The 26,962-nt window shown below is 40.5% G+C and overlaps 1 protein-coding gene across 3 annotated transcripts in view; it reads right to left on the reverse strand.

Moving 5' to 3' along the window:
- TPP2 (tripeptidyl peptidase 2) overlaps nucleotides 1–26,962 on the reverse strand; it is a 118,119-nt gene that overhangs the window by 18,219 nt on the left and 72,938 nt on the right. For 2 of the 3 annotated variants that reach the window (XM_077482934.1, XM_077482936.1), the window contains exons 23-24: nucleotides 23,603–23,681; nucleotides 8,269–8,307 (exon numbers count right to left, since the gene is read on the reverse strand). In XM_077482934.1, the coding sequence (XP_077339060.1) occupies nucleotides 8,269–8,307; nucleotides 23,603–23,681 (118 nt within the window). The remainder of the gene's footprint in view (nucleotides 1–8,268; nucleotides 8,308–23,602; nucleotides 23,682–26,962) is intronic. The other variant, XM_077482935.1, reaches the window with a different exon arrangement.

A 26,962-nucleotide genomic window follows, 5' to 3' on the forward strand; every position in this document is an offset into this window, starting at 1 on the left:
TCCCAGGTGGTTCGTGGCAAACTTTAGAAGAGACTTTTTATGGATATCTTTGAGAAATGGCTTTCTTCTTGCCACTCTTCCATAAAGGCCAGATTTGTGTACGACTGATTGTTGTCCTATGGACAGACTCTCCCACCACAGCTGTAGTTCTCTGCAGTTCATCCAGAGTGATCATGGGCCTCTTGGCTGCATCTCTGATCAGTCTTCTCCTTGTCTGAGCTGAAAGTTTAGATGGACGGCCAGGTCTTGGTAGATTTGCAGTGGTCTGATACTCCTTCCATTTCAAAATGATCGCTTGCACAGTGCTCCTTGGGATGTTTAAACCTTGGGAACTCTTTTTGGATTCAAATCCGGCTTTAAACTTCTCCACAACAGTATTACGGACCTGCCTGGTGTGTTCCTTGGTCTTCATGATGCTCTCTGTGCTTTCAACAGAACCCTGAGACTATCACAGAGCAGGTGCATTTATACAGAGACTTGATTACACACAGGTGGATTCTATTTATCACCAGTCATTTAGGACAACATTGGATCATTCAGAGATCCTCGCTGAACTTCTGGAGTGAGTTTGCTGCACTGAAAGTAAAGGGGTCGAATAATTTTGCACGCATCACTTTTCAGTTTTTTATTTGCTAAAAAAAGTTTAAAATATCCAATAGATTTCGTTCCACTTCACAATTGTGTCCCACTTGTTGGTGATTCTTCACAAAAAATTTAAATTTTATATCTTTATGTTTGAAGCCTGAAATGTGGCAAAAGGTTGAAAAGTTCAAGGGGGCCGAATACTTTCGCAAGGCACAGTACATATTTTCTGGTTGTTAGCTTACTGACTTGTCCAGTACTGCCTTGACATAAATAAAGTGTGGCCTTCCTTACAGGCTGTATGTATGAAACACTGTCTTGTACCAAGTCTTGACTGTTAATTTTTTTTTTATTGAGAAGATAAGTGTATTGAAAAAAAAAAAAAAGTATTAAAGTATTTCCTACCCAACATATGTTTCTCAGGAGAAGGCGTCATGACTGACAAACAATTTTAAACAAATTCAAAGTGAGTATGGCCTTAAGCCGGCCATATACGATTCTAATCTCGGTTGGTTCAGCAGGGACCAGCCATGAAATCAAACCATCTATGGGCAAACTGATTGTACCCAAGTCGATCCATTTATGGACTTGGGTACAACCAGCATGTCAGATTTTTAAATGCGAGTATTGCAATCGCCTATGACCGCTAGCAATAATCACGTTGTGTTCTCCTGGTGGGGATGGCTTTCCTCCATGACCTGCCTAAGTATGTCCTCAACATACAATGCAAAAATCCCAGCTTCTAAACCTTTAACCCATTGTTAGAACAGATGGTGTTAAAATTTAGTTACAGCTGATAATGAAGATCTGACTGCACAGTACAGATTGAATTCGTTATGGAAAACACAGCGGCCCAGCACCCGCCAACAAAGAAAACTACCTAGAATTTTTTAAATGCTGGAGAGTTAAAAATTGAGCATCTAAAATAGGCAAACTGTAATTTTTACAAGTTATGCTACATGAATCAAAACATGGGAATAAAACCATAGAGCAGTTGTTATCCCAATCTGGCAGCAAAATTGGAGAAGCAGCAAAACTGGAAATACACTTCAAATCAGCACTCAAAACGGAGATAAAAACTACTCAAGGATTAATTGCAATGCACAGACACAAGCTTGCAGGAGGGGAAAGCACAGACAGGACTGAATTAATTTGTTGCTGCTACATTATTGTCCAACCAAATTGATCGGGCAGGCCCTGGACCTGGATGAATTACCTTCATGGCATTATAGTCTCCACCCAGACTGTGCCATCGGACAGCAGTGCTTACATTACAAGAATGGTAAAAAAAAATTCTCTCTCAGGTAAACCGTTCACATTATATGTGTATGAACAGTGTATTTAACAATTTGCCTTGAGCTCAGCTTTAATATGTGGCAAACCTGGAAAATGCAAACTGAGAATGATACAAAGGATCAAAAGCAGAGGTTACCTTCAGTAAAGACTGCATGTCACAATGATGTGCAGATATAAAGATACAGGCAGCTGAAGCTGTAAGCAGAAGTATTTTCTTGTAACAGTCAAGCTTAGCACCGCCCCCTCTACCTCCTGACACGCCCCACTGTTTAGTGGGGGGCACATTACATTAAAAGGGATGTATAGAAAACACATTTGTGGTAGTTTTGGATAAGGTAGAGAAGGGTCGGCTTATTTTAGGACTTGTATGGGGGGAGAAAAATAGGATATTTATGGGCAGGCAACAGGAATGAACTGAAGATCAGTGTTTCATGTGGCTCTATGCAAGCAGAAGCAGCAGCAGCCAATAGCAAGACAGAAAGAAAGCAGGTGTTCAAACACTCCACCTAGCGAATGACGTCAGTGCTCAGTTAGCCCGCATTCTGTGTTGGGAACTGCCAAGAAGCAGAGAATTTAAAAAGTCACTCAGTGGTCAACGTAAATGAGGTAGCCTCCCAGTGCCCAGCTCAACTGGCCAATTCATGGAGTGATTCTTCATGAGCTGAGGCAATGCTGGCAGCTCTGGACTGTAAATTTGTTACCAGAATGCCTTAAGGAGAACCCATACCTCAAAAGGTCACTGCCAGGCTATCTATCCCTGCAATGTACAGTTCATAATGGTCTGGATGCTGCAGTCAAAAAGCCAGGCTTAGGACAGTCATGATACAAATGGCTGCAATCAAAGAGACTAGCTCTAGCAATGATGTAAAAAATATAAATAAAATGAAAAAAAAAAAAATCTTGTTACACAATACGGAGAGAAGACGTCCCTCCCCCTAGGACACTAGGGAAATAAATACATTATATATACAGTTGTGCTCATAAGCTGGCAGAATTTATGATTTCTTGGCCATTTAAGAATATGAAAAACACAAACTTTTCTTTCACTCATGGTTAGAGTTTGGCTGAAGCCATTTATAATCAACTGTGCTTACTCTTTTTAAATCATAATGGCAACAGAAACTACCCAAATGACCCTGATCAAATGTGTACATACCCCAGTTCTTAATAAAGTGTATTGCCCCCTTTAACATCAATGACAGCTTGAAGTCTTTTGTGGTATTTGTGGATGAGGCTCCTAATCTTCCAAGATGGTAAAGTTGCCAATTCCTCTTGACAAAAAGCCTCCAGTTCCTGTAAATTGTTGGGTTGTCTTGCATGAACTGCACGTTTAAGATCTCCCCAGAGTGGCTCAATGATATTTAGGTCAGGAGCTTGAGATGGCCACTCCAGAACCTTCACTTTATTCTGCTGTAGCCAATAACAGGTCTACTTGGCCTTGTGTTTTGGATCATTGTCGTGTTGGAACGTCCAAGTATGTCCCATGTGCAGCTTCTCGACTGATGAATGCAAATGTTCCTCCAGTATTTTTTTGAAAACATACTGCATTCATCTTGCCATCAATTGACCAAATTTCCTGTGCCTCTGTAGCTCACACATACCCAAAACATTATTGATCCACCTTCGTACCTTTAGTCATAGGCCTTTTTGACTCCTCTCCAAATTAAGCGTTTATGGTTCTGGCCAAAAAGCTAAATTTTGGTCTCATCGCTCCAAAACTTTGTGCCAGGTTTGAGGCTTGTCGCTGTGCTGTTTGGCGTATTGTAAGTGGGATACTTTGTGGCATTTGGGTAGTAATGGCTTTCTTCTGGCGACTCGACCATGCAGCCCATCTTTCTTCAAGTAACTCCTTATTGTGCATCTTGAAACAGCCACACCACATTTTCAGTCTTGTATTTCACCTAAAGTTATTTGTGGGGTTTTCTATGCATCCCGAACAATTTTCGTGGCAGTTGTGGCTGAAATTTTGGTTTGGTTTCAACATTTTCCAATTCTTAGAGTCTGAACACTGCCGAGTTCCAATTCCTCGGATATATCTTTTTATACCCCTTTCCTGTTTCATACAGTTCAACTACCCTTTCCTGCAGATCCTTTGAGAATATACACACACACATATACATATATATATATATATATATATATATATATATATATATATATATATATATATATATATATATATATATATATATATATATATATATATATATATATATATATATACACACACATACACATATACACACACACATACACATACACACACATTACAAGCAAACAGAGCACAGGTGAGAATGGCTACCTTTGATAGCCATTCAAACCTCTTTGTGTCAACTTGGGTGCATGCCATCAGACCCAAATCACCAGGGTATGTAAACTTTTGATCAGGGTCATTTGGGTAGTTTCTGATGCCGTTATGATTTAAAAAGAGTAAACACAGTTGACTGATGATAAATGGCTTCAGCCAAAACACTAACCACGAGTGAAAAATGTTTTTGTGTTATTTGTATTCTCTGAAAAATGGCCAAGAAATGTTAAATTCTGCCAGGGTATGTAAAACTTATGAGCACAAATTATATTATATATATATATATACACAGTGGTGTGAAAAAGTGTTTGCCCCCTTCCTCATTTCCTGTTCCTTTGCATGTTTGTCACACTTAATTGTTTCGGAACATCAAACCAATTTAAACAATAGTCAAGGACAACACAAGTAAACACAAAATGCAATTTGTAAATGAAGGTGTTTATTATTAAAGGTGAAAAAAAATCCAAACCATCATGGCCCTGTGTGAAAAAGTGATTGCTCCCCTTGTTAAAACATACTATAACTGTGGTTGTCCACACCTGAGTTCAATTTCTATAGCCACACCCAGGCCTGATTATTGCCACACCTGTTCACAATCAAGGCATCACTTAAATAGGAGCTGCTTGACACAGTAAGGTCCACCAGAAGATCCTTAAAAGCTACACATCATGCCGAGAAAGAAAGTAATTGAGATCTATCAGTCTGGAAAGGGTTATAAAGCCATTTCCAAAGCTTTGGGAATCCAGCGAACCACAGTGAGAGCCATTATCCACAAATGGCGAAGACATGGAACAGTGGTGAACCTTCCCAGGAGTGGCCGGCCGCCCAAAATTACCCCAAGAGCGCAGCGACGACTCATCCAAGAGGTCACAAAAGACCCCACAACAACGTCCAAGGAACTGCAGGCCTCACTTGCCTCAGTTAAGGTCAGCGTTCATGCCTCCACCATCAGGAAAAGACTGGGCAAAAATGGCCTGCATGGCAGAGTTCCAAGGAGAAAACCACTGCTGAGCAAAAACATCAAAGCTCGTCTCAATTTCTCCACAACACATCTTGATGATCCCCAAGACTTTTGGGACAACATTCTGTGGACCGATGAGACAAAAGTGGAACTCTTTGGAAGGTGTGTGTCCAAGTATATCTGGCGTAGAAGGAACACTGCATTTTATAAAAAGAACATTATACCAACAGTAAAATATGGTGGTAGTAGTGTGATGGTCTGGGGCTGTTTTGCTGCTTCAGGACCTGGAAGACTTGCCGTGATAAAAGGAACTATGAATTCTGCTGTCTACCAAGAGATCCTGAAGGAGAATGTCCGACCATCTGTTCGTGTACTCAAGCTGAAACGAACTTGGGTTCTGCAGCAGGACAATGATCCTAAACACACCAGCAAGTCCACCACCGAATGGCTGAAGAAAAACAAAATGAAGACTTTGGAGTGGCCTAGCCAAAGTCCTGACCTGAATCCTATTGAGATGTTGTGGTATGACCGTAAAAAGGCCGTTCATGCTCGAAAACCCTCTAATGTAACTGAATTAGGACAATTCTGCAAAGATGAGTGGGCCAAAACTCCTCCAGGACGCTGTAAAAGCCTCATTGCACGTTATCGCAAACGCTTGGTTGCAGTTGTTGCTGCTAAGGGTGGCCCAACTAGTTATTAGGTTTAGGGGGCAATCACTTTTTCACACAGGGCCATGATGGTTTGGATTTTTTTTCACCTTTAGTAATAAACACCTTCATTTACAAATTGCATTTTGTGTTTACTTGTGTTGTCCTTGACTATTGTTTAAATTGGTTTGATGTTCCGAAACACTTAAGTGTGACAAACATGCAAAGGAACAGGAAATGAGGAAGGGGCAAACACTTTTTCACACCACTGTATGTACGTGTGTGTGTGTGTGTGTGTGTGTGTGATGTTATACTGGTAAGTAGGAGGGGTTATCCCTGGGTTGGCCTAGATTTATTTTTTATTTGCTTGTGTCCACTCCTTCTGTGGACAGTGAATTCCAATGTTAAGTGTCCCTGAACTGAGGAACAGAAAACATGTAGACACCAAAATCAATAATGAGGGTTCTGGATGTGGGAGAGGTGGGAACAGGCGACATGTGGTTTTTACCAAGTACAACCTCTGCTTACTCATTTTCTTCAGTTTTAGTTTTAATTGCCAAGGTTTGTGTGGGGTTTACATAAAAAACTGTAATTGCTTTTAATGCTCATTTACATGAATTCGGTTTAATAAAATAAATAAGGCACATTTTCCGGAAAAAGAAAAAATTCAGCAGGGCTACAAGACACAACAAACAGATGTAGATAAAATAGATAAAGTACATTTTACATGGTAGTATCTGGGAAATACTTTTGAATAGATGTGCAGATTTTCTGCCCCCACTATAGAAAACGTATGTTTGACATTCTTGCAAATTTAGGAGATTGTAAAAAAAAAAAAAAAATATTGGGAAGTTGTCAAAAAATTCTCTCTCGCTCTCATTTTGTTTTGATATTTTATATCATGCAAAAGCTGCGTACTGAACTACTCAATGTCACGGGTTCTCTGCTGTACCTGTCACAATAATTTCCTTGTAAAGCACCTCTAAGCTAGGAACAACTAAAGCTGTCCCTAGACAAATCAAAATTTGGCCGGTTCAGCAGGGACCAGCTGAATTTCAATCACTCTGTCATTGTCCCTGTTTGGCAGAAGTCTATTAAAAAAAAAAAAAAAAAAAGGCTAGTCGTCCAAAAGTTTAGCATGTCCTAATGTGAAAGTGTATTTGTCTAATGTGACAATGTCATATTAGGACAAGTGGCTGAGTCCTTACAGACTTGAATGGGTTGCCTGTAAACACCTGGAGCTTAGAGACCAAAAAAAATGGTCTGCTCATAATATATGGACCTCAACACCTGTAAGTGAGGCCCAATATTACCTATTCTACCATTCTATACAAAAAGGCACTTAAAAAGAAAGAAAAAAAGAAAACTCCATTGAGAAACTGATATAAAAATACTATACTCCTTTTAAGCTAAAGTATAGTTATGAACCCAAAATTTCCAGGAAGTCTGCTAGGACGGAATTGGAAAAATGTAGAGCCAGGGAAAGTACTCCATTCCCAATGAGTAGCGTAGAGAGGCTACTCCCTCTGCAAAAGGATGTCTAGCTAAACACTGCAGTATTTCAGTAGGGCTATAAAATAGAGAATCCCAAAAACATTCTATTTTTATTCTCAGGAAGCAATTTCCCAAATGCAGGTACACATTAGATTGCTTATTTGTGCACACTGGTTTTCAAATAAGTCAGTCTGCAAAAAATGAATAAAAACAAAAAAAAAGTGATCAATTGCCAGAAATGATCATTAGAATGCAAAGAAACATTTTATCACAATCTTTGTAGCTAGCCCTAATCATTCCATGTCTAATGTGAAAAAGGTTTAACCCAACACATTCCACATTTGACTGTATTGGGAAGAAAGCAGTAGTAGGATCTGACAAAGTAGCTCTTGTTTAAAAATAGGTAGATACCCCACCAACCATCATTCTTAACACATCTTCCTGTGTGCAGCCATCTTTAGACATAAGATAGCATTCTGGTGATTACAAATTGCCTATAATATGGATTTCTTCTTTAATCTGAAGATAGCCATAGAAATAATCAGGGGACATGGATCAAGTAATGATCGTCTAATGTCTATGGTCTTCAAACTTGCCACAGCAGGCAGTTTAATTTGAAAATAATATTCAAATAGCAGTTTCAATGATCAATAAAAGCAAATCTGAATTTTAGTGAATATGTCACAAAAAAAAATAAAACTGCAATTTATTTTATAGAAAACAAATCAACTTTTTTTTTCTTCAGGTTGTAATTTCTAAAACACTTTGGACTACAATCTACCTAGCAAATCCACCTCATCTAATAACCTTATGTCTTATGCTAAGGCTACATACAGGAACTGATTTACTGTATCCGTAAGTGAGCAAATGAAAGACAAAAGTTACTTTCTCTGCTGCAAATCTGTCTTCAAAAAAGTTTTGGCAACAGATTCAGTTGAACATATGCAGATATATGAGGTTAGAGTAACTGACAAAAGTACCTTTTTATATTTTCCTTGTCGCTTTGCTGCAGACTGCCCCTGGGAGTTAGAACAACATACTGTAAGAACACATGTACTCTACAAGGAATGGATAAACTGTCTCCCTATCATATTAACCGGTAATACATATGGTCTTCTCATGCGAGAACTTAAAATTTTAAAGGCTGAATATGTATTAGGAATTGCATTCATTCACTTCTGACATTTTCATGTTGTGCAGTTGCAGCGTTGTGCATGTTAGACACTCTTTACATGCATTACAGTTTGTTAGTATAAAGCATACCAAGTTTGTGGCAATTACATTTTTTCCTTTAGCGCACAACACTAAGGCAGAGGTGTGAATGTAGTCCCAAGTTTCAACTTTCCATGGAAAACAGGGCATTGTGAACTGTGATATTGTCCTATGTAGTCTACACATGTAATATTCTGCTCAAAGGTACTAGACTAGGAATCAAAGCCATTTGTAGTAGGATGTATTAACCACCAAGAAAATGGTAATTTTACCAAAAGGGACTACTGGGTAATAACATAGCGGTCACATTGTTTTTTTTATTCAATTCATAAAACAAACCCTTTGTGGCATTTGGTTCTAGTGATGAACTACTCTTTATAAAATCTTTAACATAATAATTACTCTATCCACTATTTTAATAATTATGATGACCTGAACTGTTCTTTACTGTACTTATACAAAGCAGAAATCGGAATTTGTTTCTCTTAGGAACAGACACAATTTAAGCTAGTTTGTCCAGGTACATCAAAGGTTGAGGACAACTAGTCAGATGCCCTAATCACCCCACCCGGTATAGGACATTTCTGTTCAAGACAATGCAACAAAAACGACTTTTTACACTCTATAGCTCGATGCTTAGTCATTAACCAGATGTTAAAGAACACCCTCCCATATAACCAATATGAATAGGTCAACTATCAGGGAAAGGAAACTAAAAGTGACTAGGTTGAATTGCAATCAAGCACAAAGTCTAAATTTTAGAGATAAGTATATTAGTTGTGCTCAAAAATACTCAATAAGCAAGGATGAGCTTTGGCGTGTTCGTAGAGCCCGCCAGAAAGTCGGCACTGCGCTAATCACAGGCAGTGAGACAATGTCCCGACGCACTGCTGCAGAGATCGGGAAACATCTCACTGCCTGAGATTAGAGCAGCGCTGTGCAGACTTCCTGGCGGGCTCTGCACGTGGGCTGTGTGAACACTCCGGAGCTCATCCTTAATACTTAAGCTTTGTTTTTCCACTGTAGATTGATAACACATCGCTTCCATGGCATTGCTGGAAAGCTTAGGATGATACAAACAAGTAATACAGGAGAGTTGTGAAATCCGAAGGCACTTGGTTGCTGTAAAACAGATTGCCATTATTTTTTGCCTCAATGTTTTACCTCAGATATGTTTTCCGATATTGATATTTGACTAGGATTTCTCAATTTGAACCCTATTCTCTTGTAGAGTGCCTTGAAAAAGTACTCCTATCCCTTGACATTTTCCACATTTTATCATGTTACAACCAAAAACAAATGTATTTTATTGGGATTTTATGTGATCGACCAACACAAAGTGGCACATAATTGTGAAGTGGAAAAGGATAAATGGTTTTCAAAATATTTTACAAATAAATATGTTAAAAGTGTGGCGTGCATTTGTTTTCAGGCCCCCTGAGTCAATTTCGCTAGAATTACAGCTGCAAGTCTTTTTGGGTATGTCTCGACCAGCTTTGCACATCTAGCTCCTTTGCAAAATAGCTCAAGATTTGTTAGATTGGAGAGTGTGAACAACAATTTTCAAGTCTTGCCACAGAGTCTCAATTTTATTTAGGTCTGGACTTTGACTGGGCCATTCTAACACATGAATGTGCTTTGACCTAAACCATTCCATTGTAGCTCTGGCTGTATGTTTGGGGTCGTTGCCCTGCTGAAAGGTGAACCTCTGCCCCAGTTTCAATCTTTTGCAGACTAACAGGTTTTCTTCGAAGAATGCCCTGTATTTGGCTCCACCCATCTTCCCATCAACTCTAACCAGCTTCCCTGTCCCTGCTGAAGAAAAGCATTCCCACGGCATGATGCTGCCACCACCATGTTTCACAGTGGGGATGGGGTGTTCAGGGTGATGTGCAGTGTTAGTTTTCCGCCACACATAGTGTTTAGCTTTTAGGTCAAAGTTACATTTTGGTCTCATTTGCCCAGAGCACCTTCTTCCACATTCGCCGTGTCCCCCACATGGTTTCTTGCAAACTGCAAATGGGACTTCTTATGGCTTTCTTTCAACAATTGCTTTCTTATTGACACTCTTCCGCAAAGGCCAGATTTGTGGAGTGCATGATTAATAGTTGTCCTGTGGACAGATTCTCCCACCTGAGCTGTGGATATCTGCAGCTCATCCAGAATTACCATGGGCCTCTTGGCTGCTTCTCAGATTAATGCTTTCCTTGCCCAGCCTGTCCGTTTAGGTGGACGGCCATGTCTTGTTAGGTATGCAGCTGTGCCATACTCTTTCCATTTTCGAACGATGGATTGAACAGTGCTCCGTGAGATGTTCAAAGCTTGTGATATTTTTTTTATAACCTAACCCTGCTTTAAACTTCTCCACAACTTTATCCCTGACCTTCAAGATGCGGTTTGTTCACCAAGGTTCTCTAACAAACCTCTGGGCGCATAACAAAACAGCTGTATTTATACTGAGATTCATTTACACAAAAGGTGGACTCTCTTTACGAATTAGGGGACTTCTGGAGGCAACTGGTTCCACTTGATTTTAGTTAGGGGTATCAGAGAAAAGGGGGCTGAATACAAATACATGTCACACTTTTCAGGTATTTGTAAACAATTTCTAAAACCATTTATCATTTTCCTTCCACTTCACAATTGTCTATTACAAAAAAATCCCAATAAAATACATTTATGTTCTTGGTTGCAACATGTGAAAAATTTCAAAAGGGTATGAATACTTTTGCAAGGCACTTTATGTCTGAAAAAATATATATAACGAATTTGCAAAGAAATTAGTGCATGGCACACAGATAAGCTTCAAAAATTGTCAGGTACATACTCCTGAATAGCAAGGCTTAAGCATCCTCAAAATGCAAAACTAGCTGAAATCTGCACTTTCTGGCAGCAAATTAACAAGCTAACATATTAATATTAGTTCAAGCGATGCTCTTGAGAATACGATGGATATCCTACTAGCTAGAATGGAACTATAAACCTGGGGATAGGGGAAGTTGAGGGCTTACGGTTACAGACTTATCTACCCATTGCCATTTGTTCATTTGTACATTGTAAAATAATGGCATACATGAAAAAATATATAAAAAAAAAAAAAAAAAAAAAGTGTCACACAGCAATGTAAAAGATGTAATAAAGCATTGGAAATGCACCTAAAACTCCTTTTGAAGGCTGTGATAAAGACACCAAAAAGCCTTTAGCAGTGTCAAGGTTGCCTATCTGTGTTAAAAAAAGAAGAAAAGAAAAAAGCAAAGCAGAGATCTCCTAGGAACAAATACTAATCATATGTTGCAGCCAAGTGGGACACTATGGCCCCTTTGTATATTTAATTAGGGGTTTCACAACTTTAAAGCATAAAAATAGCATTTCTATATTCACCATAAAATACTTTTCTCAGGGTCCACTGAGGCACACAACTTAAGTAAGCAACCTAGGGTTATACTGCTGCTTACAGGAGAAATGGACACTTGGCACATAACTCTCTTGAACCTATGACATCTCCCCCCTTACACCTTCAGAGAAGAAGCAGCAGCAGTGTCCCTCAAAAGACTTAAAGACTACGTTCACCTTTTGGAGCATGTTACACGTTACACCCATATTTAAACTGGCACATGCAACAAGATCAAGCCTCTTCCACCAGTTCTCCTTATCCCACCCCTCGGTGTGACAGTGGGCTCTCTCCACATGGCCGCATCATTCATTTACAGTGTCCTGTGAACGAATGGACAACTATCGTCAGCCACCGCAGCTGATGAGCCATCACGTAGTTCATTCACAAGCCCTGCAGTTTTCCATAGAGAGCTTGTATGTAGGTATGGGCAGAAAGCTGCAGGACTTGTCTGCAGAAGCCTGACATTGCACCCCTAAGAAAAGGAGACATTTAGTTTACCCTAGCATACTGCTTGGCTATTAACAATATAAGCTTTACACGAGGACAATCCATGTACAAAAACACAAAAAAAATCCTCAACACAGAAAAATCCTGCTAGTGTCTTACGAGTCTTTAGTAACTGGTGAAATGTAGCTCTGGCCCCAATACCTAATCAAGGAATCCTCATATCCTGGCCTGACCTGAAAAGTGGAGTCCTGTGCTAATTAAAACACAAGGGTAGTTGGTGCCAACTGCAGGACTGTCACAGAGACCAACAATAAACTTAATGGAATTGGAAAATCTGTGCCCATTGGCTTCATGGAGAGACTTCCAGGATTCCCAATATCCAGCATGAATCCAATAGCAGTTTATAGAAGGAAAAAAAATATCTTAATTTAACCACTTTAATACAGGGCACTTACAACCCCTTCCTGCACAGGTCATTTTTCAGCTTTCAGAGCTTTGAATGACAATTGCACGGTCATGCTACACTGTAACCATGTGAAATGATCATTTTCTTCACACAAATGGAGCTTTCTTTTGGTGGCATTTAATCACCTTTTCCTAAAAAATAAATAACCTAGAAAAGACCACAAATTTTGAAAAAAATAATAATAATTTTCTTAGTTTCTGTCAGTAAATTTTGTAAATAAGCAATTTGTCCCCTTCACTGATGGGAGCTGATGAGGCAGCAAAGATAGACTGCACTGATTAGGTGACACGAATATGCCGCACTTATGGGCACCGATAAACACTGTTGGCACAGATAGGCAGCACGGATAGGCGGCACTGATGGGCATTGAAGGGCAGCAGTGATGTCCAGCACTGACTGGCACTTGGGCACAGATTGGTGACAATTGTGGGCACTGGCAAGTGATCAGTGCCCTGATAACATAGTTAGCTGTCCAGTGTGAGGAGATGTCGCCGATTGGCTCTCCTCTTCTCTGTCAGTGTGAGACGAAGTGCACCGATTAGCGGCATCTCCCTGTTTACATGTGACCGGCTGTGATTGGACACAGCCGATCACATTGTTAAAGAGCCGCTCTTTACACAGATCAGGGTCACGCCGTGTCCTAGCAACAGGGCGCGGCGGCGATCGCTACACACCCCCGGTTCTGGGAGGCTGTCATATGACGTCCACCCAGAGCGAGAGCCGCACCGCCCAGCCGTGGGTAGGCGGCAAGTGGTTAAAAAAAATAAAATGCAGCAGAAAGAAATGCGACATTCATTCTTCTAGGGACACCAAGTAAAACTGAGCAGGTGCGAGATCAGGGGAGGGCTGGCCTTCAGATTTTTTTTTTTAAATGCGTTGAATGTGTTTTTCTGCATGTAGCAGTTTAACCCTTGTCACTTATTACATTCAAGGGGTATCCTTCAATTAAATGATAGTCTTTTTTTTATTAAAGTGGAATTCCAGGCTATGAATGAATGAAATACTTGTATAGCGCACAATGCGAACTGAATCGCCTCTAGGCACTGTGGCGAGCTTTGATCATCTGCTAAAAGAGGAAGGTCTTGAGTTTTTTCCTAAAAGCCAGGTGATTTTTTTCCAGGTGGATGTTGATTGGTAGAGCATTCCATAGCCGAGGCCCTTGGACAGCGAATCTCCGATCCCCCTTGGATTTATACCGGGCTTTGGGCACAAGGAGGAGATTTTTGTTGGCTGATCGAAGACAGCGGTTTGGTGTGTAATGATTTATTTTCTCCATTAGGTATTGCGGAGCTTCTCTATGCACGCATTTGTGGGTGAGGCAAAGGGTCTTGAACGTGATCCAATTTTTTACGGTTAGCCAATGTAAGCTCCTCAGCGAAGTAGAGATGGATTCCCAGGGTTTTTTCCTGTTATCAGCCTTGCCGACGTGTTTTGGATCAGTTGCAATCGCGCAAGTTGATATTGTGGTAATCCTATATAAAGCGAGTTTGCGTAGTCCAGTCGTGAATTAATGATTGTTCCAACTACCACTGCTTTGTCATTCTTTGGGATAAAAGGGATGAGTCTGTGAAGCATGCGCAGCAGATGGCGAGATCCACTGACTACTGCTCCTATTTGCGCATCCATTGACATTTGTGCGTGACTCTTGGCTTTGGTCTTTGGGGAGATAGTTTGCCCAAAGACGGTTGGTGGAGACCAGGAGGTTTTGGTTACGGGATTACGATTTGGGTGCAAGATAAGAAGCTCTGTCTTTGATTCGTTCAGCTGGAGGGAGTTAGTGGTCATCCAGTCCTCTATTGATTTGAGGCAGTTTTCAGGTTGTTGTTGGTGATCTTTTTTCTATTAATCCGGAAATAAAGTTGGGTGTCATCAGCGTAAGAGTGGAAGCAGAGATCTGAGCATCTAATGATTTGAAGGAGTGGGTGAATGTAAATGTTGAAAAGAATGGGTGACAAAGGAGAGCCTTGAGGGACTCCGCAGGTGACTGCCCGAGTTTCGGAGAGGAATTTTCCTAGTTTCACTGTCTGTGACCGATTTCCTAGGAAGGACGCGAACCATTGGAGATCTATGTCTTGGACTCTGGCTACTTCTGTGAGGCGGACGAGTAGAGTATTGTGATCTACTGTATCAAACGCTGCACTTAGGTCTAGCAGTACGAGGAGACACGGCCCTCTCATCTGCTGCTTCGAGGGAGTCGTCCCAAATCTTAAGGAGTGCTGTTTCTGTTCCATGACCCAGGCAGAAGCCTGATTGCAGTGGGTCCAGGAGTTTGCGAGTATCCAGGTGGAGTTGTAGCTGATGTACTACAGCTTTCTCCATGATCTTAGAAATGGTGTTGGGGCTTGTAATTGGCCTACGGTTGTTTGGATCCTGAGGGTCCAGGTTTGGTTTCTTGAGTAGAGGTTTGACGATGCCTTGTTTGAGGATGCTGGGAACAATCCCTTCGTGGAATGATCGGTTTATGAAGTGGGGTATGGTTGGAGCCACGATGTCGGAGCATTCTTTCAGTAGTTTTGTGGGGATGATGTCAATAGGTGAGGTACTGTCACGCAGTTTATTAATGATGTTTTTTGCGGTGTCTACAGTAATTGGGGATAGTGAACATTTAGGCGGTTGCGGTTTGCGGCCATTGAGATTGTATATGAGAAGTGGTCCTTTTTGGCTTTGAAGATTGCTTTCCGATAATTCTCTGTGAGACCTTTGTAGTTAAAGTGGTTTTCCTCGGTGGGATTTCTTCTCCATGTTCTTTCCGCTCTACTGCGTTCTTGCTTTAGTACGGCGAGGGAGCTATTAAACCATCCAGTTTTTTTCCCTGATGAGAGCCCTGCGTTTTGGTGCTACCGAGTGTTGATTGCAGCAATGCCCTGTTTAGGGAGTTGAGTGTTTCCTCCGTAGAGTGGTTTAAGCTTATTGTAGTTATCTTGTTGGACAGAGTGGATTTGAAGGATTCGGAGTACAGTTTATGCGCTCTGGTCCAGTGCGTTGTTACAGGATTCAGTTTTTAGTCGGTGAGGTTGGTAGCGATTTTGAATTTGATGGCATGGTGATCCGTCCATGGCAGTGTTATGTTGTCGAGTATGTTGACGTCAATGTTCTGTTTGAAAATTAGGTCCAGGGTGTGTCCTGACCCATGCGTGGGAGTCTATCAGTTGTTGGAGACCCAGTTCTTCTAGTTTATTGATGCAGGCAGTCGCGGTGGGGTCTTTGGGCTCGTTTGCCCAAAGGTTGAAATCTCAGTGCCAGGAAATTTTTGAATTTTAGGGAGTGCATTGTGAAGGATTCCATGAGGGGTGAAAGAAGATAAGACTTTGGTCCCGGTGGTCTGTAGCACAGTAGAATATGAGTGGTGTCATGGGGTGTTGGTTGAAGATGTAGTGTCAGGGTTTCCATAAAAGGCACTGGGTTCTGAGATGATGGTTTAGTGAGATCCAGGTGACCTTTAAAGATCACTGCTAGGCCTCCTCCTTTTTTCCCTATCTGGTGTTTCTTTTAGGATCCTGTAGTTTTCTGACACCAATTCGGTGAGGATGGTGTTGCAGTCAGAGGTTAACAAGCTTTCGTTGATGAAGAGGCAGTCTACATTGTTCTCGATGATGAAGTCTTGTACTTCCAGTCTGTTTGACTGCAGACCTGGTGTTAATGAATGCGCAATCCAATTGCGCATAGAACTCTGGCCCCCAAAAAAGATGCCCCCTCCCCCCAGGGATATTGTAATAAAATTACATTTCAGAACAAAGGAGCATCTAATGGAAGCAGCACGTAATAAGGATGCATTGATTTTTCAAGGCCATCGTTATCAAATATTCCAGGACCTTTCACAACAGACTCTCCTCAAGAGAAGAGGGATGAAACCACATCTACAGATACTCCAATACCAGCACATCCCATATCGTTGGAGCTTTCCATTTGCCCTTTGATTCACTCAAAGGTACCATATACACATGCAAGAAAATGGACAACCTAACTGCAATTCATGAACTTCGATTGACAATTCCAAAAAACACAACAGAAGGATCCAAATGCCGAGCATCATCAAACTCACCCAATACTCAACAAGAAAATCCTATTCAATAAGCCCTCTCCAGTACCAACAAGCGGAGTCATTTTGCAACACCTTCACCAAATCCTGAACAAATGGACTGAAATCTTCTATGATGATATTGCGCATATGAAACTTACTTATTGTCACTAATATAATGGTGACAAATCCTAGGTAATCTCAAAAGGATAAGATCAACCAATCTTTTCCCTGATGAGAGCTTTAGCCTTACAAAATTCATAAATATAGAAGTTTATTAAGCTTATTGTAATATTCCACAGATTACCTATCTTTAATGCACCAACACCATTCTTTAGGGTTATTACAGGTAAACACTCCTATTAAATGTTACTAATAATAACACATTTATTATTAGTGACTTGTATTGTTTTATAATTGTTTGTATAACCTTTGAGGAGGCTGGCTTTGTCCCAGAGACAATCTACTGCACCTCTCACTTGACCCTCGAGTAGCCGGACTTACTGACCAGACACGCTTTGGACTATTTGTACCCACCGGCTGGTGATATTTCACCACCCCTTGAATACTAGCTCCACATTAGGAGCTAGATTCCTCTATATTTTATAACAACTTCTCTTCTACAGTTCTAAAACCAGAAATTACTTTCTCTACTTACTCTATTTAAACTCTCCATCTCTTTTTTTTCCCCCATCCTTCCCTATTTTTGCTCCAGAATACTACCCTATTGGACAATAGCTTATTAAGAAGTTTTTATTATTCCATTTACATTTTATAAAATGTATTTAAACATACTAACTCTTAGTGTCCAGGGTCTCCACAAAATAGAACAAAAGCCTTTCACTCTGTCTCGTCTTTCTGCACATATATGTCTGCAGGAAAAACACTTCTCAACGCAATCCTCCCCTAAAATTTATAAATCGCCATTACCCTCAAGTCTATATGGCCTCGGCCTCTACAAAACAAAGAGTGCTAATTGCATTTCATAACACTACCCCCTTCACTCTACATAAGGAAATAAAGGATCCTGAAGGACGTTATATAATAATTATTGGTCTTCTGTTGGACAATGAAATAACGATAGTTTCATACTATGCCCCCAATAGAAATCCTCTTTCGTTCCTCTCACATCTGTTCTCAGTAGTGGAATCACATAAAAAGGGTACCCTCATGATGTGTGGAGACTCAAATCATGTAATATACCCAATTCTAGACAAATCCCCTACACCACTACAACCTCAATGCCTTAATTTCCAACAGCTCCTTGATCAACATTCTCTTATTGACTCTTGGCGTGAACAAAATCCTAAGAAGACAATATACATTTTATTCTCAACCATCCATTAGAGGAGTCTGTATCAGCCAAGCATCTTACCACCACAAATTAAAACAGCAAATTTACAACAATTTAGAGGAAACTTTTTATAAAGCCTCTGAAGAGTTCCAAAATTTGTCTTCTCAATCTACTAAACTAGCCTATGATACAGCAAAGTTAGAACTGGACCTCTTTTTGACAGACTCTGCAATACAGACTCTTCGCAAAACAAAACATACTATATATGAAAGCAAACAAACCAACCCCATTCTTAGCATTAACACTACGCAGAGCTGACCACATTCTGAAACCAATTCTACTACAATTAACCAAAAACACACATTCTAGTAATCCACAGAAAACTCAAAGATTTATACCAAAATACACACATTCGACTCAAAAAGCTTAGATACTCTACTATCCTCTATCCAACTTCCCTCCCTTTCTGCTACTCAACAAGAAAACTTGGATAAACAAATCACAAATTTGGAAGTCACATCTGAAAATAAATCCTTAAAGCTACACAAACGCCCAGGCCCTGATGGATTCTCAGCCACCTTTTATAAACACTTTACTACACTATACTATCCCCACTTATGACAAATGCATTTAATTCTCTCTTAGAAGGATATTCCCTTCGCACAGAATCCTTACTAGCTTCAATATCCATGATTCCTAAACCACAAACTGATGACACTTCATGGTCTAACTTTAGGCCAATCTCAATACTCAGACATTAAAATATTAGCTAAGATCCTATCTAACAGACTTAACCCAATTATCAGAACACTGATTCATAAAGATCAAACTGGTTTCATTCCCTCCAGACAAACAGGTGATAACATTCGTCGTGCTATCCTCCTAGCCCATATAGCCAGAACTCGCAAAATCCCCGCTTGCTTCCTCTCAATCGACATACAAAAGGCATTTGACACTTTGTCATGGTCTTATCTTATTGCCATTTTTCATAGATGGGTATTTGGAGAACGGTTCCTGAAATGGATTTCTCTCTTTATCAAAATACAAAAGCTTATGTATCCTACTCGGGTTAGCGCTCCGACCCCTTCAACATTGAAAGAAGAACCATGCATGGTTGTCCATTATTCCCTCTTCTATTCTCCTTAGCATTTGAACCCCTAGCCCAACTCATTAGATCCAATATAAAAGGCCTTGAACTAGGTGGTCACCAGCACAAACAAACATAAATCACAAGCCCTAAATATTTCATTATCTGAATTACAAAAACAATTACAAGACTCCTTTCCATTTAAATGGTCGACAAAACATATATCATACTTAGGGATCTCATTAACTGCTAATCCAGCTGACTTATACTCTGCAAATTATCCACCCATGCTAACTCAACTAACTACCTTAATGAAAAAATGGTCTTCTTTACCGTTCGCATGGATGGGTAGAATCACTGTGGTTAAAATGTCAATACTACCTAAAAAATGTTATACCTGTTCCAAGTTCTCCCTATACATGTTCCTGCTCATTTTTTCTGTATACTGCAGCGCAAATCAGCCCAATTTATTTGGGGTAAGCTTAAACCACGATTACCACAACCTAGCCTATTTTTGCCCCGAATCCGTGGAGGCCCAAGTGTTCCTAACGTATCGAAATATTACTATGCTTCACAATTAGCACAAATAGCCAAGTACCATGCCACAAAAGAAATTCCTCTTTGGGTAGCAATAGAAATCGGTGGACTGTGATCCTCTTTCCACATCGAATCTATTATGGCTTTCATCATTCCAACGTCGATCAATAACAAATCCAGGCACAAAACATAGCCTCTCCATTGGGGATAGACTCCAATCCCGGTTTGGTCTCCAATCTCCACTTACCCACTCTTCTCCTTTTTACACAGTCCCTCCTTCTACCCAGCTTGGACTTTACCTTCCTCCTTCGTGGCCTGGATAAATGTGGGTCTTACACGAATACATCACTTTTACGAATCTGATAAAATCATAACATTCCGCACACTAAAAAAATCTCACAAATATACCAAATAATGAAACATTTAGATATTTACAAATTAAAAACTTTGTCCCAAAATGCCCCCACAAACTTGACAACTCCAAACTATACTACCTTTGAACGAGCTTGTATATCAGATCCACAAAGACGAGGACTTATCTCAGACCTATATGCCCAACTGCTTTCACATACAACCTCCTCTCCCCCATTCTTATACTTCTAAATGGGAGGCCGATTTAAATCTTCAGACACATTCGATTGGGCACAAATCTGGCAAAATACAAAATCCTCCACACCAAACATAGTAGCCCTTGAAACAAATTATAAAGTTCTTACCAGGTGGTACCTAGTGCCAGCACGAATATCAAAATTCCTTCCCCAATACCCCCCTCAATGTTTTTGAGGCTGTAGTGACCCAAGTACACATCTACACATTTGGTGGACTTGTCCAATAGCCCAGACCTTTTGGTCAAAAATATTTAATATTCTCTCTACATTGTTTGATACTACTTTACAACTTGATCCATCGGTGGCTCTCTTAAATAATAAACCGCGAAACATAGCTAAAATGTAAACGCCTACTATATGTCACAACGGCAGCAAAACAATCTATAGCTAAAGCCTGGAAGTCAGACATGCTCTGTGAAGTGTCGGTAAAACAATGTGTAACACAAGCTATGATCCACGCCAAAATGGAGGCAATCATACTCGATAAACTAGTTAAATTTGAAACAATATGGCTTTCATGGATAACATACATTCTACAGCCAGATTTTGACTTCTCACCTTTTACCCTGATGAAGCTCACCACCTTTACGGACACTAATGTTATATGATGCCTTGTATATTTGAACAATCGATTCACTCTGGAGACCCCTCATTCCCTCCAACTTCCTTTTAGATCCCACCCCTTTTTCCTACTTATTAAACTTCATTTCTAGATCTGTATAATAGTGGGTATGTATTATTCCATTCTTATATTGAATTACTCTTTGGAAGTAAATGATTGTTTAGAAACAAATCGACCCAAAGTTATGTTGGGGATGTTTTGGTGGGACGTCCATTCATCCGGGAAAAGCCGGGCCACATAGCCGGACCTTGGCCCTGGTTGGGTGGGTGTCTCTCCAGGACATCCCAATACAGACCGATTTATCCAACATAGTTGCATCTCTAATTCTTTAATATATGACATATTATTAATTTTCCTTTATGCAAATTACACCAGGTTTATTAATTGTTATGATTATATTCTTCACATATATTTACTGATAAAAGATTCCCATATTACTCTCTATACGGTAACTGTACTATTGTTATTCCAAATTAATAATTTTATTTAAGTTTGATAGCCCTATACAATATTAAAACTTGTATAATTAACTTGTATTGCATCATTCTCAAATTATTTTATAAAGGACATAAAATGTGTTGGGCAGAGCCATCATGCACGCTGCAGCTTGGGTGGCGGTGCAGTTTATTATTCCTTTGTGATTGTAATTTTACTTAGTAATATATTTGTTTTTTATGCTATACTGGGCCATGGAGTTTGTGTTGGTTCTCTTCTAATGGTTTTATACAAGATCGGCGAGGTAGTCTGTTGCAAGTTCTTGGAAAGCGCAGGAGCGTAATAGGGGTATGAGCTGCTGGTGACACATCCCAGGCTGGCCCAGCCGAGTCCTTGGTCCCTTTCATTCACGCTAGATTGACCACATCGTAGGTCAATCTAGCATGGACCAATTGGACTGCTGGACTGATGGAGGTCTGATTTTTCTGGAAAGGTGTTTTTGCAAACTTGAAGGTGGTGCAGTACTTTGAGGCATATTATATGTGGTCAAGACTTGTCATAGCACTGGTTTGGGATATGGTACAAAACTTTAGAGTTATTTGGTCTGTCAAGACACTGGTTTGGGACATTCTATTACATTTTATCAATTTAATTTTATTTTTTTGCATGATTACACTTTATTCACTTATAGAAGGTAGATGAAATTTGATATGAATTTTTATCTAGGAAAAATATAACAAAAACAAAAAACACCACACACATTATATATATATATATATATATATATATATATATATATATATTCTTCACATTGAATGATCAAATTTGATTATTGCATAGGATTTTGTTTTATTAAGGATTTGATGCATGAACAGATTTAGAGATAACTCATCCATTTTTAGCTCAGCTTTGGTATACTGGCTATACAGATACTGGATTGCTGCAGTCTACACAGAGGATCGGTTGACGCTGAGCGCAGGTGGTTTGTTAACACATTTTAGTACTATAGACTTGTATGGGAATGTAAAACCTGTATGAAGTGAACAAAAGCCCGTCGGCACAGGCCTTTAAGCAGCATGGATGAAAAAACCCTGAAGGAAAGCCACCAAGAGTGAAACAGACTCATTACCAACCCCTCCTGAAAATGTACGTTGTCTGGCTGTAATACAATCCTTTTTTCTGGGCAATTAACCCAGAGCAAGTGTACAGACAGACAAGGACTTTAGACCAACTCTGACTTTTTATACTTATCCCAAGTCAAAGATTCAGCCAGGCAAATGACATGTTCAAGAGTCAGCGATGACAGCTAATGTGGGGGTGGGAACTTAGAATCATCTCTGTTTCCATTCAGATCTCTTTAGGTCCAGCACAGGAAAAGAAAGTGGAAGTGGAAAAGAAAGGACAGAGAAAATGCACACAGTACGACAGCCTTCTGGTGCCATCAAAAGAGAGTAGCCAGACTACTGTTCAAAATTATAACACTGGCCAACTAACATCTCTTATCAGAATAGCGAATAATGAATGCTCACTCAATTGCCCCAAAAACACAGGACTGCAAAAACACTGGTTTGACAAGCAGGCAAGTGGAATTGAGGGTGCTTTGGGGATGTCTCTACAGGCTTTTGCTGGTGCCATAACTGTGTCTCTCTCCAGGCAAGTTGATAAGAAAGCAAAACAGCCTGAAGCAGACCGATGCCGCTTACAAGGAGATTGACAACCGATTAAATGCACCGTCAATTAATTTTGAATGATCGTAGGCTGCCCATAAAATTATACAATTTCCTTATACAATTTAACTTTACCAAAGCCATATAATATGAGGGGCAAACCTAAACTCTTATAATTTGTATGCAATCAGGCAGGCCCCTGCACTACATAGCTGAAGGCTTTAGACTGATTTCAAGTAAAAGCAGAATGCATCCTAAAGCATTTGCCCATCTACAGACCTGTGGACAAAGATCATTTAAGAACTTTAAAATCATTCTAGTCACTTTAACGAAACAGATGAGAAAAACGGCAGAATGATATTTTTAAATCTGTAAAACTACATGACAAATAATAGCACAGTTAGCTATATTGTGGTAATGGTAATAAAATCTGATCAAAATTAGAAAATATGGAAAAAAAAAAAAAAAAAAAAAACACACACACACACACACACACACACACACACACACACACACACACAACTCACCGCTTTTTTGCCAAGTTCTGTTTTGGAAAGCGTCAAAGTGCCACTGAGGTAGCAGCCTGGCCCAGCACCTTTAGGTATTCTGTTCAAGACAAAATATAAAATATCTAGTTACACAGAGCTGCTCTAATGTTGCTTCCAAAGTTAAACTGGACTTTAATTTCATAAGATGCTATTATACCTGTAGATTCATAGCAAAGTTTCGCTACGAAGGTGTAAAAAAATACAGGTTGCCTCAATTTTTCAGTCACAAATGCACGCTGTAAGAGTGACATTAACCACTTAAGGACCGCCGCATGTAAAAATACGTTGGCAGAATGACGCGGACAGGCACAAGCACGTACCCGTGCCGCTGGCTGCGGCAGTCCGTTTCGCTTCAGGAGCGATTCGGGATGAGGGGATGGCCGTTGGTTTCTGGCCATCCCCTCGCGATCGCTCCTGGCGAATGAGAAGCTTCCCCTGCGTGTGTAGTGTAAACACAGGCAGGAGGAAGTGATGTCACTCTCCTCGGGCGGTCTTTTTGACTACGAGGAGAAGAGAGAAAGTAAGTGTGCACCAACACTGCACTGACACGTAGGCACATAAAGGCACACAAACCCCCGCCCCCCCCCCAGTCACAGTGTCACTGATTGCAGTGATCATTTATTTTCTGATCACTGCATTCAGTGTCAGTTGTAAAAGTAAAAAAACTGTCAGGGCAGTTAGTGTTAGGTCCAGGGTAGCCCCCTACCACCCCCCAATACAGGTTTAACCCCCTGATTGCCCCTAGAGTTAACCCTTTCACCCCCTTTTGCCAGTGTCACTAAGCGATCGTTTTTCTGATCGATGCATTAGTGTCACTGGTGCCGCTAAGTAGCTAGTTATTGTTCACCGTCAGGTTTTTATAGCGCTAGGTACCCCGATATACTACCCAATAATGGTTTTAACCCCCTGATTGCCCCTAGTTAACCCTTTCACCCCTTTTGCCAGTCTCACTAAGCGATCGTTTTTCTGATCGCTGCATTAGTGTCGCTAGGTAGCTAGTTATTTTTTTAGGTTCACCGCCAGGTTTTTATAGCGCTAGGTACCCCCATATACTACCCAATAACGGTTTTAACCCCCTGATTGCCCCTAGTTAACCCTTTCACCAGCGATCACAGTATAAGTGTCACTGGTGATGCTGGTTAGTTTGCTTTTTATAGCATCAGGGCACCCACCATTTATTACCCAATAAAGGTTTAACCCCCTGATCACCCGGCGGGTGATATCAATTAGGTTTTAGGGTCAAGGTCTGCGTCGCCCCAGGCAGCGCTAGGTTAGTGCCAGTACCGCTAACACCCACGCGCAAAGCATAAACCTCCTGTAGTGGTATAGAATCTGAACAGATCAATATCTGATCAGATCTATACTAGCGTCCCCAGCAGTTTAGGGTTCCAAAAAAAGTTTGGGGGGGGGGGGGGTTTGTGCTATTTTGGCATTTTATGGCCTTCGAAACTGTGATAGTTAGTGAGGAGTGAAATCAAAAATTTGCACCCTTAGAAATCCTGAAGGCAGTGATTGGTTTTCGGGGGGGCCGTACGCGGCTAGACTCCCAAAAAGTCCCACATATGTGGTATCCCCGTACTCAGGAGAAGCAGCAGAATATATTTTGGGGTGCAATTCCACATATAACTATGGCATGTGTGAGCAATATATCATTTAGTGACAACTTTTTGTAAACTTTTTTTTTTTGGTGTCATTATTTAATCATTATTTAATCACTTGGGACAAAAAAAAAATATTCAATGGGCTCAACATGCCCCTCAGCAATTTCCTTGGGGTGTCTACTTTCCAAAATGGGGTCATTTGGGGGGGGGGGGGGGTTTGTACTTCCCTGCCATTTTAGCACCTCAAGAAATTAGATAGGCAGTGGTAAATTAAAAGCTGTGTAAATTCCAGAAAATGTACTCGTTTGTAGACGCTATAACATTTTTGCGCAAACCAATAAATAAATGCTTATTGACATTTTTTTTTTACTAAAGACATGTGACTGAATAAATTTTGCCCTAAATGTATGACTAAAATTGAGTTTATTCGATTTTTCTTATAACAAAAAGTAGAAAATATCTTTTTTTTCTCAAAATTTTCGGTCTTTTTCCATTTATATCGCAAAAAATAAAAAAATCGCAGAGGCAATCAAATACCATCAAAAGAAAGCTCTATTTGTGGGAAGAAAAGGACGCAAATTTCGTTTGGGTACAACATTGCATAAAAGACCTCTGGTCCTTAGGCTGAAAATTGGTCCGGGGCTGAAGTGGTTAAAGCCACTAAGAAGGCTGGAGTATATGGGCCTGATCATAGACACAGCCCAGAAAAGGGGTGTTCTTGCCTCCCGCAAGGATCAGCTCCATACAGGAGCTGGTGAGGATGATCAGGTTGAAGAGAAATACTTCAATTCGCCTTTGCATGAGGTTGTTAGGGAAGATGGTAGCTTCATTCGAAGCAGTTCCCTATGCTCAATTCCATTCGAAACTGAAAGCAGTATTCTGTCTGTTTGGAACAAAACAATTCAAGCTTTGAACTTGCCAATGTGGCTGTCCCCATGAGTGTCCCAAAGCCTCAGTTGGTGGTTACTATCTTGGAACCTGCTGAAGGGAAAGTCCTTCAGATCAATTATCTGGAAGGTAGTGACGACAGATGCCAGCTTTTCAGGCTGAGGAGGAGCCTTGCCCATCGACATCCTAGAAATTCTGGCAGTGTATCCGGCTCTAGAAACCTGGACCTCCAGGATAAAGAATTGTCCTGCCAGGATCCAGTGCGACAATGCCACGGCTGTGGCATATATCAATCACAAGGGGTCACCAAGAGTCTCTCAGCTCAGAGAGAGGTGAACCAGATTCTAACTTGGACAGAAGAGAATGTCCCATGCCTATCGTCAGTTTTCATTCCGGGAGTAGAGAATTGGCAGGTGGACTATCTAAGTCGTCGGCAGTTATTCCCAGGAGAATGGTCTCTTCACTCCAAGGTGTTTCAGGCTGTTTGCCAAAGATGGGGGAGTCCGGACGTAGACCTTCTAGCATCCAGATTCAAACACTAAGCTAGTCAACTTTGCATCCAGGACAGGGGACCCACTTGCATACGGAACAGATGCGTTGGCGACCCCGTGGGATCAGTTTTTACTGATCTATGCACTTTTCCCCGATTCAGTTGCTACCTCAAGTTCTTTGCAGGATCAAGCTGGAAAGAAAAAAAAAAAAAAAAAAAAAAAAAAAAAAAAAAAAAATCGGTAATACTGGTAGCAACAGCATGGCCCAGAAGGTCATTTTACGCAGAGATCATAAGGATGGCAGTGGAGGGTCCAGGGCTCTTCCCACTAAGGCCAGACCTGCCATCTCAGAGGGCAAT

The sequence above is a fragment of the Lithobates pipiens genome, unplaced genomic scaffold (genome assembly GCF_037356315.1).
Source record: "Lithobates pipiens isolate NorthernLeopardFrog02 unplaced genomic scaffold, aLitPip1_a1.2 Scaffold_16, whole genome shotgun sequence".
NCBI classification, from domain to species: Eukaryota; Metazoa; Chordata; class Amphibia; order Anura; family Ranidae; genus Lithobates; species Lithobates pipiens.